The 13950-nt window shown below is 42.3% G+C and overlaps 1 protein-coding gene across 2 annotated transcripts in view; it reads left to right on the forward strand.

The window, feature by feature from the left end:
- RNF130 (ring finger protein 130) overlaps positions 1-12416 on the forward strand; it is a 210816-nt gene extending 198400 nt beyond the window's left edge. For both annotated transcript variants that reach the window (XM_033927584.1, XM_033927583.1), the window contains exon 8: positions 11383-12416. In XM_033927584.1, the coding sequence (XP_033783475.1) occupies positions 11383-11455 (73 nt within the window). In that variant the 3' untranslated portion in view covers positions 11456-12416. The remainder of the gene's footprint in view (positions 1-11382) is intronic.
- Positions 12417-13950: the final 1534 nt, after the last annotated feature.

Below are 13950 nucleotides of genomic sequence, written 5' to 3' on the forward strand. Positions count from 1 at the left end.
AGTAAGAAGGTCGTATTGGACAGATGCACATAGGAAACAGCCACGAGTAAAATATGTTGTTTTGCAGATTCAGCAAAATAATTGAGCTTCAGGATTACCTCTTACATTTTCCTTTGCTGTCTAAAGCAAAGGAACAAAAATTTCTACTGTTTGGCCAGCTAATGTTGGTAGGGGCCAGTGGAACTTAGGCAAACTGGGCATGCTTAGCATTCAGGAGGGGAGAGTTGCAGACTGTCTGGACATTTTCAGGACTACGCAGATTTTTTGCATTAATGTACAAATGCCGGGATGGCCAAAATGGGTATTTTCAAAGCTGTAAAATTATCTGCAGTTCTTCAGTCCAGAGCTCTGCATGAGTGATCTTGACCTGCATCCCGGCTTGAGGCTGGATCCAGCCAATGGGAAAGCAGTAGGGGCGGAGCACTGGAGTCACAGGACAGGAAGAGGTGAGCCCAGCACAGAGATGGAAGACGGCCATCACAGTAAAAACAGTTGCGCACCACTGCCTTAAGCTGGACAAATCCTTTTTATCTGCCAACAGCTGCACTCTAAAGGCATAATTTAAGAGTATATCTAGAAGCACTGCTCAGACCTACCTGTACAGTATCCAGCTATTTTAACTCAACCCTCCACTGATCTAGAGCCACCAAATGGGCAGTGATCTCTCTCTTTGTATATGTATGTTTCTGGTTTTGATTAATCGCCTTATTTTGGGCAAGCCAAGTCCGAGCAATGTACAATCTCAAACAACTCAGAAAACATAGGCAAGCGGTCTGCATCTGTCAATCTCAAACCAACTTCCAGCAAGAGAAATGAACTGGAAGAAAAGCACAATTCTGCTCTTCTGAAGGCTTCTCAGTCCCAAAACAATGGAGTGTCATTGTCAGTTGCAGCAGCCAAGAGAAAACTGGCATGCAGAACATTTTTGCAGACCTTGGCAAGCCATTTTATCATTTCACATTTGTAATAAATCATAATATGTAAACATGCCCTTAATTTGCCTTGCTGAGTTGACGGATGCTGTGTGACTTAAAACTTAAGTCACACAGTAGGATGAGTCTAACCAAGACTCTTTATACACAAGTCCAAACTGCCATTTTGTGCTCAGTCCCACAACCTTTGACCATGAATACAAGGTCAGTTGCTCAAAGAAAAATATAACCTAAGTTCCTGTTTGCAAAATGAATCTGCCTTCAAAGATGTTCTAAATGTAGTTTTTCATCCCAACAAACTTTTGAAGATCTTTTGGGTTTTGAATGCCGCTGTGCTCTGTCTTGGAATATGCATATATTTATATTTGTTTGTTAATAGCTTGATATATCAGTTTTTGTTTTGTGAAGGGAAGCTTTAGATATTTCCGGATGTTTCTAGAGCTATCCAAATAAGACAAAGACAATTTCTTCAGCTTAAACCTAGAGTTTTGGCTTTGGGGGCTAAATTATTATTATTATTTTTTTTTTATTATTTCCCTCCAAATGTATGGTTGGCATTTTGGAATACAATATTTTTTCTTTATACCGGATCAGCTGGAAAGACTCAGACAGGGAAACCGAGGGCCTGTTTTACAAAGCCGCGCTAACGGATGATCGCGGGTCTCAAGGATCTCCCGTACGAGGAAAGGCTGGATAAGTTACAGCTCTACTCACTCGAGGAACGCAGAGAGAGGGGAGACATGATCGAGATGTTCAAGTATCTCACGGGTCGCATCGTAGTGGAAGAAGATATCTTCCTTCTCAAGGGTCCCACGGCAACCAGGGGGCACCCGTGGAAAATCAGGGGAGAGAAACTGCACGGTGACACCAGGAAATTCTTTTTCACTGAAAGAGTGGTTGACCGCTGGAATAGTCTTCCACTTCAGGTCACTGAGGCCAGCAGTGTGCCTGATTTTAAGGCCAAATGGGATAGACACGTGGGATCTATTCACTGAGTTAGGTGGGGAAGGGTCATTGCGGTGGGCAGACTAGATGGGCCGTGGCCCTTATCTGCCGTCTATTTCTATGTTTCTATGTAACGCCTGCCGCGCAGCAACAGCTCCGAAGCCCTCTAAATCTCTATGGGCTTCGGGGCTGTTAACGCGCTGCAGCCGCTAGCGTGGCTTTGTAAAACAGGCCCTAAATAATCATTCTATTAGGTAGCGATGAAACTTAGGACTCCTTTTTGCACGCTAACGCCTCCATAGACGCATTCAGCCTATCACTCACTGACCTGAAATCATAAGCTTTTTTTTCCTTTTAATATCTTTGAATTTTTTACCCTTCCTCTCGTTTACTCCCCTATTGTTTTTCAACTCTAACAAGGAACTGTAACTTTTCCCCCCTCCCCCCCACGATTCATGTTAGTCCTATTATGTAAGTCTGAAATTATTTTATTGTATTCACTACCCGTTTTTTAATAAATTGTACATCGCTTAGGAAATTAAATAAGCGATTCATCAAACACTAATAAAAGCTTGAAACTTCTTAGTATTTTTCATATAGCGTGGGGTTAGTGCACGCTAAAAACGCTAGCACACCTTAGTAAAAGGAGCCCTTAGTTATGAGATAGGCCAGACTAGATCTCTTTTTATTTTTTGTATAAATGAGAATTGGTTTTTTTTCCTTTCTCTTCTTCCTCCCGAGATGCAGACTACTGGTTTCTTGAAATGAGTGCTGTTAATGTATAAATTTAATAAAATAAAAAAAGCATTGCTCTTTATAACATGATGATACTTCCACAATGGCTTTACAGATTGCAAATGCTCCCCATTATGTTAATGGCACAACACTTATCTCAACACCGGTCTCACCTTTCTACATAAACGGGCTAGGATATCATTATCCAAGCTAATGCTTCCAACCACTCAGGGGGGGCTGGGCCTTTTGTGTGTTTCTAGGTTTAATCTTGCTGTCAATTACGTCATATTCATGATTGGTTTTGTAACACTGCTTGTTTTTCCTTGCCTGCTATTGAGTGTTTTCATTTTAAGCCATACCATTTTAGTTATCTCCTTCACGCTCTCCACTTGCCAGATTTACCACTGTTGCAGTCTAACCCATTCTTACCGGCTATGCGCACGGCTTGGAGGATGCTGTGTAGGATATTGAAGATCTCCTCTCGCAGAACTCCTTGCCTCCCTATATCTGGCAATGGAGACTTCTTGCCTGGCCTGGACTCTGCATTGTTCCAGCGTTGGTCCGGTGCGGGCCTTCAGTATGTGTCTCAGGCTGTGACGCGTGCTGGTCTACCTGTTTCATTTGCTGACCTTCAGACGACGTTTCATCTACTTCCTACAGACTGGTTCGCTTATCGACAGCTTCAACATTATCTGCAGACCTTGACTCCGGTGGTCGTGCAGGAGGACATTCAGGACAAGCTGCAGGAGGCTCTGTGCCTCACGGCTCAAGAGCCCATACCCTTAAAATTTTATCACAAGTTTTTGCAAGAGCTCTCAGGCGAACTGGATTATGTTGCTCTGGCCCAGAAGTGGTCGGCTGATCTTCAGATACCTATTTCCGACGAGATGATCCGTAAGGGTATCCGTCTGGGTATTGCTTCCACATTGTCATCTGTTGAGAGGGAGAGAAATTATAAATTTCTTTTACGTGCTTTCTATACACCTAAGAGAGCTCATGTGATGGGGATCAGTTTGGGACACTGCTGTGGTAAATGCGCACACCCTATGGCATCTTTTGGACATATGTTTTGGACCTGTCCACTTGTGTCCGCTTTCTGGATCCAGTTGGTGTCCTCTGTGGCACAGCTTTGGCGTTGCTCCTGGCGACTACACCCGAGTTTTCTCTTCACCTTACAGATTCGTTTTCATCCGCCTCGACCGGGCTGTTCAGCCTTTCTTCGGAAGACTGTGTTACTGGGACGGAAATGTATTCTGCTGCAGTGGCTTTTACCTCAACCTCCTACTATTCCCCAGTGGAGAGCATTAATGTTACACCAAATGTTACTGGAACGCAGAGACATTGTTGACCTGTCTTCTAAAGCGGGACGGTTGTTCCGTCAATGTTGGCAGTCCTTTAGTTTTACTTTTACTCCTTATGTTCAGAGTCAACTTTGGGATACTTAGCGTTGTCCCCTTGTTTGTTTACTTTTTGTTTTATTTTCCTTGCTTTTATATTCTGAGTTGGTTGCCGCTGCTGCTGCCCGGGTTGGGTGGGTGGTTGGGGGGAGGGGGGATTGGAGTTGGTTTAAGATTGTAAATCTGATTCTCGTTGTATGGTATATTGCTATTTGTGGTGCTTGCTTTTTAATAAAAACGATTTAAACATAAAATAAAAAAAAGCTTGATATATTGCTTTAGCTTAACAAAACAAAGTGGTTCACAGTTATAAAAGCATAAAGGAACTCCATAAATAATGAACAGAAAGACCTAAAACAATCATATAAAGAAAACCATGCATATATTTAAAAAAAAATAGCTTAACGTATCTGTTGACGGTACTAAAAATATCTTGACAATCAGTTCAGAATTAAATATTTTACTTTACTGTCACATTTCGAGGGAAGGGGAAGACATCTTGACTGGTATGTTGAATACTCCCAATAATACTTGAAGATGACAGATATGTGCTTATAGTAAGACTCCATCATGTTCTAAGCTTCCACAGCTGGCATCATGATTGTTGCAACTGTCTGGGTCTCACCGTAGCTGTGTAGGTAGAACCGATGTTTCAGCCAACATTCTTAGCTGTCTATACGATACCATGGTGGAAACTTGACAACCAATGTTTAAGCACAGTTGACTGGGGCCCCACGCAGAGTGAGGGTACGGCTCTGGCCACCTTGTTAGACAAAGTGGATGAACCGTGCAGGTCTTTATCTGCCATCTTTTACTGTGGGTTTTCCAATGGTGCTAGTAAAACCCTCCCTTTCTGAATATAAAATTGGGTTAGATTCTTCTCGGATCTTTTTCGGAAGATCATTCTTAAGTGAGAGAGTTAGCCAAAAGAAAGCGTTCTCAGGTTGTGGAAGGCACTGTGTTGCAGTGATCCGAGGAAGGCTTTGTAAAATGTATTTATTTTTTATTTTATTTATTTATCATTTTTCAATAACATATCAAGTATCCACTTGTACAGAAAGATAAAGTTAAACAAGAAATAAATTACAATTCAAATTATAATCTAATAACCCAATATATCTTAACTTTAACTCAAGTCTTCAATATAGATCCAAAATGTAGAATCAGCGAGAATATAACAAAGAAAGTAGAAATAAAAAACTATTATATTGGCTGAAACAGGAGATCAAACAATCTAATCTAAGAGTGCTTCATATTCCTCCCCCTATTTTCAGTCGAGCCGTTGACAAGAAGGTTGTCAGTTGGCTAGGATCAAAGAAGACATATTTTTGCATTTGATGCACTATCACACATTTACATGGGTGGCGAAGAAAATAAGACGCCCCAAGAGCTATAACACCTGGCTTTAACAACAAAAATTCACATCGACGTTTTTGTGTATCTCGTGACAGGTCTGGATAAGGCTTTGTAAAATTTGACCTCCATTGTGACTTGATCAATGGGAGAGGTTGCCAAGGTAGATGGCTTGACTAAAGTTGTGGAGACTAGCGAGCTGAAAAATACCAGTAAAACTGAACAGTTTCAAAGGGAACGTAAAGGTCTGTGGGACTTTAAGTCTACAATTGTTAAACACTAATGATTATTTCATAGGAATATTGAACCAATGAAGAATTTTATTAAGACACTTGAATTGACGCATATTGAATTTTCCTAAATCACTAGCCCCCATCCCCCTTTTACAAAACTGTAGTGCGGTTTTTAGCGTTGGCCGCAGCGGTAACAGCTCTGATGCTGTATGAGCATCGGAGCTGTTACCGCCATAGCTGGCGCTAAAAACCACGCTACGGTTTTGTAAAAGGGGGGTGGTTGGGTCATTACTCTTGGATTTATTTAAAAAATATATAATAGAAAATTTGCATTATTCCTCAGACACTATTCCCCCTTTAAATATGATTTATTACCTGCCTGTATCTACAAGAAGAAACCAGGGAGATATGGAAGGAGAGCATGGTCCTGATAAACAATTAGATATGAATAATAGTTCGGTAATTTTAGAAGAATCAATTACAGAAAATACTGAGAGATCTACTTTGCTGGTGTAATTTGTATTCAAACAAGACCTTGATGCTGTTTTATGATTTTACTTTCATTATTCATAAACTCTCTTTTGTGGTCAAAAAGTCTAGGTTTATCCAGATGTGTCTAAGTCAACTCAAGAGAGAAGAAAACTTTTTCTTCCTGAGACAGGAAACTAGAGCTTTGGGAACAACTTTTTGTTAGTTTTGCTGGGACAAAATGTTTTATTTACTCCTGACCAATTAAGCATTAATATCTTGTCTTATCATTCCCTCTGTAATTCCCCTACCTCCTAAGTACCAATATCTGGTATTACAGTACTCCCCCCTCCCCCAAATTCACAGGGGTTCCGTTCCAGGAACACCCGTGAATTTCAAAAAACCACGAATACGGTTTTTCAGCTGATTCAAGGCAGGAGTGGGCAGCTGGGGCGCTGGCGGGTGCTTAAATTGTACATACAAAGCTGGGCACATTTTCTGACCGCCTCTTCCTGGTACTAAAGTCATGTTTGCACCAATCAGGAGCTGCTTTGACACGCCAGATAGCATGTCAGAGCAGCTCCTGATTGGTGTAACCATGACTTTAGTACCAGGAAGAGGCGGTTGGAAAATACCGTGAATTACTGAGTCTGCGATTTGTGAATCGTGAATTCACGGGGGTTTACTGTAGTTCTGACACCTGAGCACCTGTCATGACTAGATTGTAAGCTCTTTTGATCAGGGACTGTCTCGTCTCTGTTTTGATGAACAGCGCAGCATATGTCTAGTAGCACTATAGAAATGATTAATAATAATACTAAGCCTTTCTGGACTTGAAAAAGATAATGCAAGCATGATAATATGTTAGGCAGTACAGACCAGGGGTTTATAAACATGCTAAGCTTTATGATATTGTTTTTTCTTAATAATGTGGATTCCCTGTCCTTCCTTATCTACTCCCTTTAATTGAGGTCTAATGAAGAGTGAAATTGGTTTTCTTTCCCTTTGAAATTATTATTTGTTTCCTTAGAGCAGTGTATCTCAAACCTTTTTCGCTCTGGTATACTAAACGAAGCAAATGGTTTTCGTGGCACATTATAGTTGAAATGATAAAATTGCAAAACCAACAGAAACTTAAATTTCAGAGCTATTTATTAAGAACATAAGATTTGCCGGTGCTGGGTCAGACCAGTGGTCCATCGTGCCCAGCAGTTCGCTCACGCGTCAGCCCTTAGGTCAAAGACCAGTGCCCTATTTGAGTCTAGCCTTACCTGCGTATGTTCTGCTCCAGTAGGAACTTGTCCAACCTTGTCTTAAATCGCTGGAGGGTGTTTTCCCTTATAACAGCCTCAAGAAGAGCGTTCCAGATTTCTACCACTCTCTGGGTGAAGAACTTCCTTATGTTTCTACGGAATGTATTCCCTTCTAATTTTAGTGAGTGCCCTCTCGTTCTCTTCACCTTGGAGAGGGTGAACAATCTCTCTTTCTCTACTAAGTCAATTACCTTCAATATCTTGAATGTTTCGATCATGTCCCCTCTGAATCTCCTCTTTTCAAGGGAGAAGAGGCCCAGTTTCTCTAGCCTCGTATGGCAACTCCCCCAGTCCCTTAATCATTTTTGTTGCTCTTCTCTGGACCCTTTCGAGTAGTACTATGTCCTTTTTCATGTACGGTGACCAGTGTTGGGTGTAGTATTCCAGGTGGGGGCGTACCATGGCCCGGTATAAAGGCATGATAATCTTTTCAGATCTGTTCATGATCCCCTTCTTAATCATTCCTAGCATTCTGTTTGCCCTTTTCGCCGCCGCCGCACATTGTTCAGACAGTTTCATTGACTTGTCTACAAGTACTCCCAAGGCTCTCTCTGAGTATAACACTGGGCATCCTGTATTTGTGCATATGATTTTTGTTACCGACATGCATCACCTTGCACTTATCCATGTTGAACCTCATTTGCCATTTCACGGCCCATTCCTCGAGTGTATTTATGTCTCTTTGTAGGTCTTCGCAATCCTTCTGTGTCCTCACTACTCTGAATAACTTTGTATCGTCCGCAAATTTAATCACTTCACTCGTCATCGTTCCATTTTTAGCACCAGCCGTGGCGGTAACAACTCAGACATTCGTAGGAATTCTATGAGCGTCCGAGTTGTTACCAAAGCTAAAAACACTAGCGCGGCTCTGTAAAAGGAGAGGATTAGAGTTCTTTAAGCTATGTATGGGTAATTGTAATAATGGTGAAACTAAAGTAGATAGAATAGAATTGCTAATCAATATGATGGATGTGCTTTGTTTTGAGTGCAAATTAACTCAAAACGCGATAGTCGACAAGCAAACAACCATTTCATCATCCACCATCTTCAGTCATTCACTTTTTTCAATTTAATTTCTCTCAGAGCTGAAAAATCCAAGTGTGCAAAGATAAGAAGATCCAAATGGTAGCAAAGCCTTGATTGCTTTGTTGCTCGTGTTAGGATAACTACTGCATCTAAAAATAAAAATATAATTGTTAGTTTTCACGGACCAATCACGTCAAAGAATGATGCTTGTCTTGATGGTTGTATCCTTACGCACCCAATGCTCATAACACTGACAGACTCTTGCGTAGGTGACATACATGTCATAAGTTATTCGCGGTTTTTCCATATTTGCGCCCACATCTGGAACGCATCCACCACGAATACGGAGGGAGATGTGTACTTATGAAGGGAATGTTTAAAAATAAAGTAAAATCTTCGGGGCACACAGTTTGAGAGACACTGCCTTAAGATTATATTTCTCTGTGTTTCTGTATCAAGGAGTTATAATGTATTGTTTCTTTTGGTTGTTTTTTGTAAATGCGTTGAAATAAAAATTTTAAATAGCACCGTCTCGCTGCTCTTAAGGTTGCTGCAAGTAGGATGCTGAAGTGAAAAACAGGGAACAAATATATTCCCCCTGCTTCTTGTACGATCGTGATTTGGAAGTTTCAGACGCAGCATCCAGACCCTGGTGCCATGTCTGACAAAGAGTGGAAATGACATAGGAAGATGTACACTGATCACTTACCTAGTTCTGGTTAGAGACTCATTAATTAACTGGAATGTCATGTATTACCTTCCAGGTCTGCTCTTAAAAGAATTGATGGTGGTGTATGCAGACTACCCACAGCTACCGCCTCCGCAAAGCAAAATTCCATTTTTACTCTGAGTAGGCGTCATTGCCACATATAATAATGTGTGGAATCTTGAAGGAGGGGGGGTGGAGGCTAGAGAATGGTTCATTTTGTATTTTGCTCAGTTCAGTAACAGTGTGTATACAGAAATGAAAAATACATTTTTCAAAACAGAAATGGCATTAATTTGTATAAGTTTGTTGATTCCTGCTATGGCCGTTCCGTTCTACAAGTGCTTCATAGAGCTTTGTTTGTTTTGTAAGTTAAGGGCAGGTATAAAATATTTATTTTGAGATGTATTTATATGATCTATCATGGAGGTATAGACCTACACAGATATGTATGAATAATATATACAACACAGCAAGCAATATCCTTTTAATAAAATATTCCCTAAAGGGAAAACAATACCTAATGCTCTGAAAGGATCATTGACCCCGTGGCAGTCCTATGCTCTGCCAAACAGAGGAGCTAGATTTGAATCATGGGTCTAATGTTTAATGTTTGAGAAGCTGCGGAGGCTGTGTTCACAACTCTGGGGGGAGGAAGTCTCTGTCCTTATTTAACAGTGGTCTCTAGTGGTCAGGATTAGGATTTTTCATGGTGTTCTGCTAGTACAGGGGTAGGCAATTCCGGTCCTCGAGAGCCGGAGCCAGGTCAGGTTTTCAGGATATCTACAATAAATATGCATGAGATGCATCTCAAGGAGGCAGTGCATGCACATCCATCCATATTCATTGTGGATATCCTGAAAATCTGACCTGGCTCCGGCTCTCGAGGACCGGAATTGCCCACCCCTGTGCTAGTAGAATGTAAAATTAAACCCCAAAGTTGGGGGGAGTGAGTTATTAAAAGAAAAAGGTTAATACTGTGTATAGAAATAAAACAAAAAAAATAATTGAAATAAGGTGATACTTTCTATTGGACTAAATGCATTTTTGATTAGCTTTTGAAGGTAACCCTTCTTTACATCAGAAACAAAAACACAAGCGCCGATTAATTATTAAGTTAATTGCCAACTGGCAGCCCTGATTGGCTCGTTAAATAAGTTGTGTGTGCATCGATTTGCAGGGGCAACTTAGGACACCATATATAGAGTTTGATCCTCAGCGTAAAGTTGTTCGTGCAAGTTTATAGAATTGGGGGGTGGGAGGGGGGGAGGTGTGTGCGCATATTTTATCAAGTCCATGTGTGTATTTTGCCACTCTGCTCTCCTCTACATCCCCAACTCCCCCACAGATATGTCCTATAAACATAAGCACAGGGGTGTTATTCCCCTATCTTTTACAAACCCTACATCAGTTTAACTTATTTCTTAAAGCTTTTTATTAACTATATGCTAGTTTTAGCAGATGTGTTGTTGAGTAGAAAGACCTAATATTTGGTGTTGTATTATGTCTAAGGCAGTGATTCCCAACCCTGTCCTGGAGGAACACCAGGCCAATCGGGTTTTCAGGCTAGCCCTAATGAATATGCATGAGAGAGATTTGCATATGATGGAAGTGATAGGCATGCAAATTTGCTTCATGCATATTCATTAGGGCTAGCCTGAAAACCCAATTGGTCTGGTGTTCCTCCAGGACAGGGTTGGGAACCACTGGTCTAAGGGCCTATTTAACAAAGCCGCCCTAGAGATTTAAAGGGCTTCGGAGCTGTTGGCCCGTGGCTTTGTAAAACAGGCTCTAAGTGTATTTGATTATGTATGTTTTTATTGTAATCCGCTTAGGCATTAAGCGGAGAAGGAATTTTTAAAATCAATAAATGTTATAACAGACATGCTCAATAGGGGGTTTTTGCATGGAAAATGCTTCCTGAAGTGGCCCCTATGTCTGTACAGTGCTATTACATGCATTTATATGCACTGCTATTACGATGACAACATGAAGGTGTAAGTGCTAGAAATAGGGGTTCTCACACCAGTCCTCGGGACACGCCCACAATGAATATGCATGAGAGAAATTTGCATGCACTACCTCCACTGTATCCAATTGTATCTCATTTATGTTCATAACCTGAAACCCTAGCTGGCCGGGTGTGCCTTCAGGACTGCTAGAGCCATAGTGAGGGTAATCGGAAATAGCAGCCTTTATGATGTAAAGGTTCTGGGTGTCACCAGCTGCGCTTAACGTTTGGTTTTTTTTTTTTCTTTATTTCTACTTTTCTAGGTGGTCTGTTCTTTCACCGCAGTTCTCTGTCGCCTCGAAGCCTGGGCTTCGAGACAGAATTTTCAACGACTGAACCTTCCCTGGACATCTATGATGAGAACAAAGTCTGACGCTGACCTGCATTGTTCTTTTCCATTCTCTCTCCAATACTCATCATTATTAACTGTTTTCTATGCTCTAGCCATGTATCCTGTTCCCGAATAAGAGCATAACAGCACAATCAAAGAGCACAGTCCGTCATTTCCCTCGGCAAAACAAGTTGCAGGAGTAACTGCCTCCGCAAGGACCGCATCTTCCTGAAATCGTAGAAGGCGCGCACACAGGATTCTGACATCAACAGTGACAGCATTCACAGTTTCTTCTCTTGAGATGAGCTACTAAAAATCCACCCGTGTCTTTGAACAAAACACACTTCCTACAGGCAACTCCCCAGTTTCTCCCATGCCATTGCTAATTGCTGTTGCAAATGCATCTCTTCTTCATGAAATTCATGCTATTTACATTTGAAAAGCCTGCAGCCTTGGTGATCTCGATTTGTGATCTACATGGAGCACACAGGAGCTGTTGACATTTTAGTGGGGCGTGGGGAACCGGGAGGAGGTTCACGAGATGTTCCAGACTGTGCTCGTCTTGCTTCTGGTCCTGTAAAGTGGCTGTGTGGTTTAGTTGACTATTTTCCTACATATTGTTTGGATTTGATCAGAGCATGCAACAAAATTGAGGATGGATTTGAGGCTGAGTCCTGGAATAGTCTGACTTTTGTTGCTTTTCTCGCTGCTTCAGCTGAACTGCCAGGCGTTGTTCGTTGACCCTGGAAGCAGTGTAATAGCAAGTTCCCGCTCACAGGCCATCTGTCAAACAAATACTCCCAGTTCATTACTTTCTAATGAGACATTCACAGCTTGGCTCCATTAGCTTCCATATTTTCCTCAGCTGCTACGTAACAATATAATTTCTTTTCTTTCTGAAGTACAAGAAACTGAATTTAGAAGAAGCCACCAACAATACGAAATAAACCTGAACCTTTAACCCATTCCTGCTGTTGAATGTTCTCAGTTTAAACTGTACAGAGGAGCTTTTCTGTTTAATGGAATCCAGCCAGCATGTCCCAGTCCCCAAAGTGTCATTCAGCTTTGACTGAAGCCGAGACGCTTGAAAGAAAATCCAAGTACATGAGGCGAGGCAGTAACGCTTCAGGGGATATCGGGACTCAACTGCTGCTGGAACAGGATTAGATGGAGCCATTCAGGTCTTTTCCACTAGACACAGGGCCAGATTCAATAAATGGTGCTCGGAATTAAGTGAAAACAAAAGAGGATCCAACAGATCTGCAGTGAAGATACAATAAACCAAGGACAAAGAAAGGAACTGCAGACAGGTGTACAAGAAACAGGCAAAATTTATTAGGAACAAGCAAATTGCTGCGTGCAAATAAACCACTTGTGGCAATATGGGTCCCATTTTGACCCATATTGCAACAAGTGGTTTACATTTCTCCCTCTGGATTCACGGGGGATAGGGGCAGAGCCGGACCGTGAATGGCGAAAAACCGCGAATATCCGGCTCTGACTCACCCCCGCCACCCTCCCGCCTCCCCGGCCTTACCTGGTGGTCTAGCGGGCTTTTGGGGCAGGAGCGATCTTCCTACGCTCCTGCCCCGTGCAGATCGCCATTAGGAAATGACTGCTGTGAGTTCCCGTAGTCTCTCGAGACTACGACAGGAACTCCCTACAGCGTAGGAAGATCGCTCCTGCCCCGAAAGCCTGCTAGACCACCAGGTAAGGCCGGGAAGGCGGGAGGGTGGCGGGGGTGGGTCAGGTAAGGCTGGGATGCCGGGGGGAAGACTTAACGATGTTTGTTTGTTTTTTTCTTTATTCCCCCTCCCCCCAAAAAATCACGAATATGTGAAATCCCGATTACCGAAACCGCGAATGGGGAGGGGGGAAGTGTATTTGTACGCAACAATTTGTTTGTTTGTTCATAATAAATTTTGCCTGTTTCTTGTACATCTGTCTGCAGTTCCTTTCCTTGTCCTTGCTCAAAATTAAGTGCCAGGAAAAATCCACTCCAAACGTTACTCCATAAAGGGCACCGTAGACTGAGTGACCTTTACAGAAGAGCACTTAAGGGGCTGATTCTATAAACTATGCCTAAATTGCTCGGCACCTAGAAAAAATGGCGCCAGCCACGTGTCAGTCACACTTAGGCGCCGTTTACAGAATTGCGGCTTCTAACGCCTATGTAAAAACTTAGGGCTCCTTTGACTAAGGCGCGCTAGCGTTTTTAGCGCACGCGGGAAATTACCGCGCGCTGCGCTTCTAGAACTAATGCCAGCTCAGTGCTGGCATTAAGGCCTAGCGCGCGCTATTCCGCTCGTTAAAGCCCTAACGCGGCTTAGTAAAAGGAGCCCTTAGGCGCCTGAAATGTAGACAAGGGTTTTAAAGGCCTACATTTCAGGCGCCTAAATATTGGCAGCATCGTGCTTAATGGCGCCTGTCATGGTCCACCCACAGAAATGCCCACCTAGTCATGCGATAGGCCCCCCTATCTATTATAGAATCAGATAGG

This window comes from Geotrypetes seraphini, chromosome 18 (assembly GCF_902459505.1).
Source record: "Geotrypetes seraphini chromosome 18, aGeoSer1.1, whole genome shotgun sequence".
Lineage (NCBI taxonomy): Eukaryota > Metazoa > Chordata > Amphibia > Gymnophiona > Dermophiidae > Geotrypetes > Geotrypetes seraphini.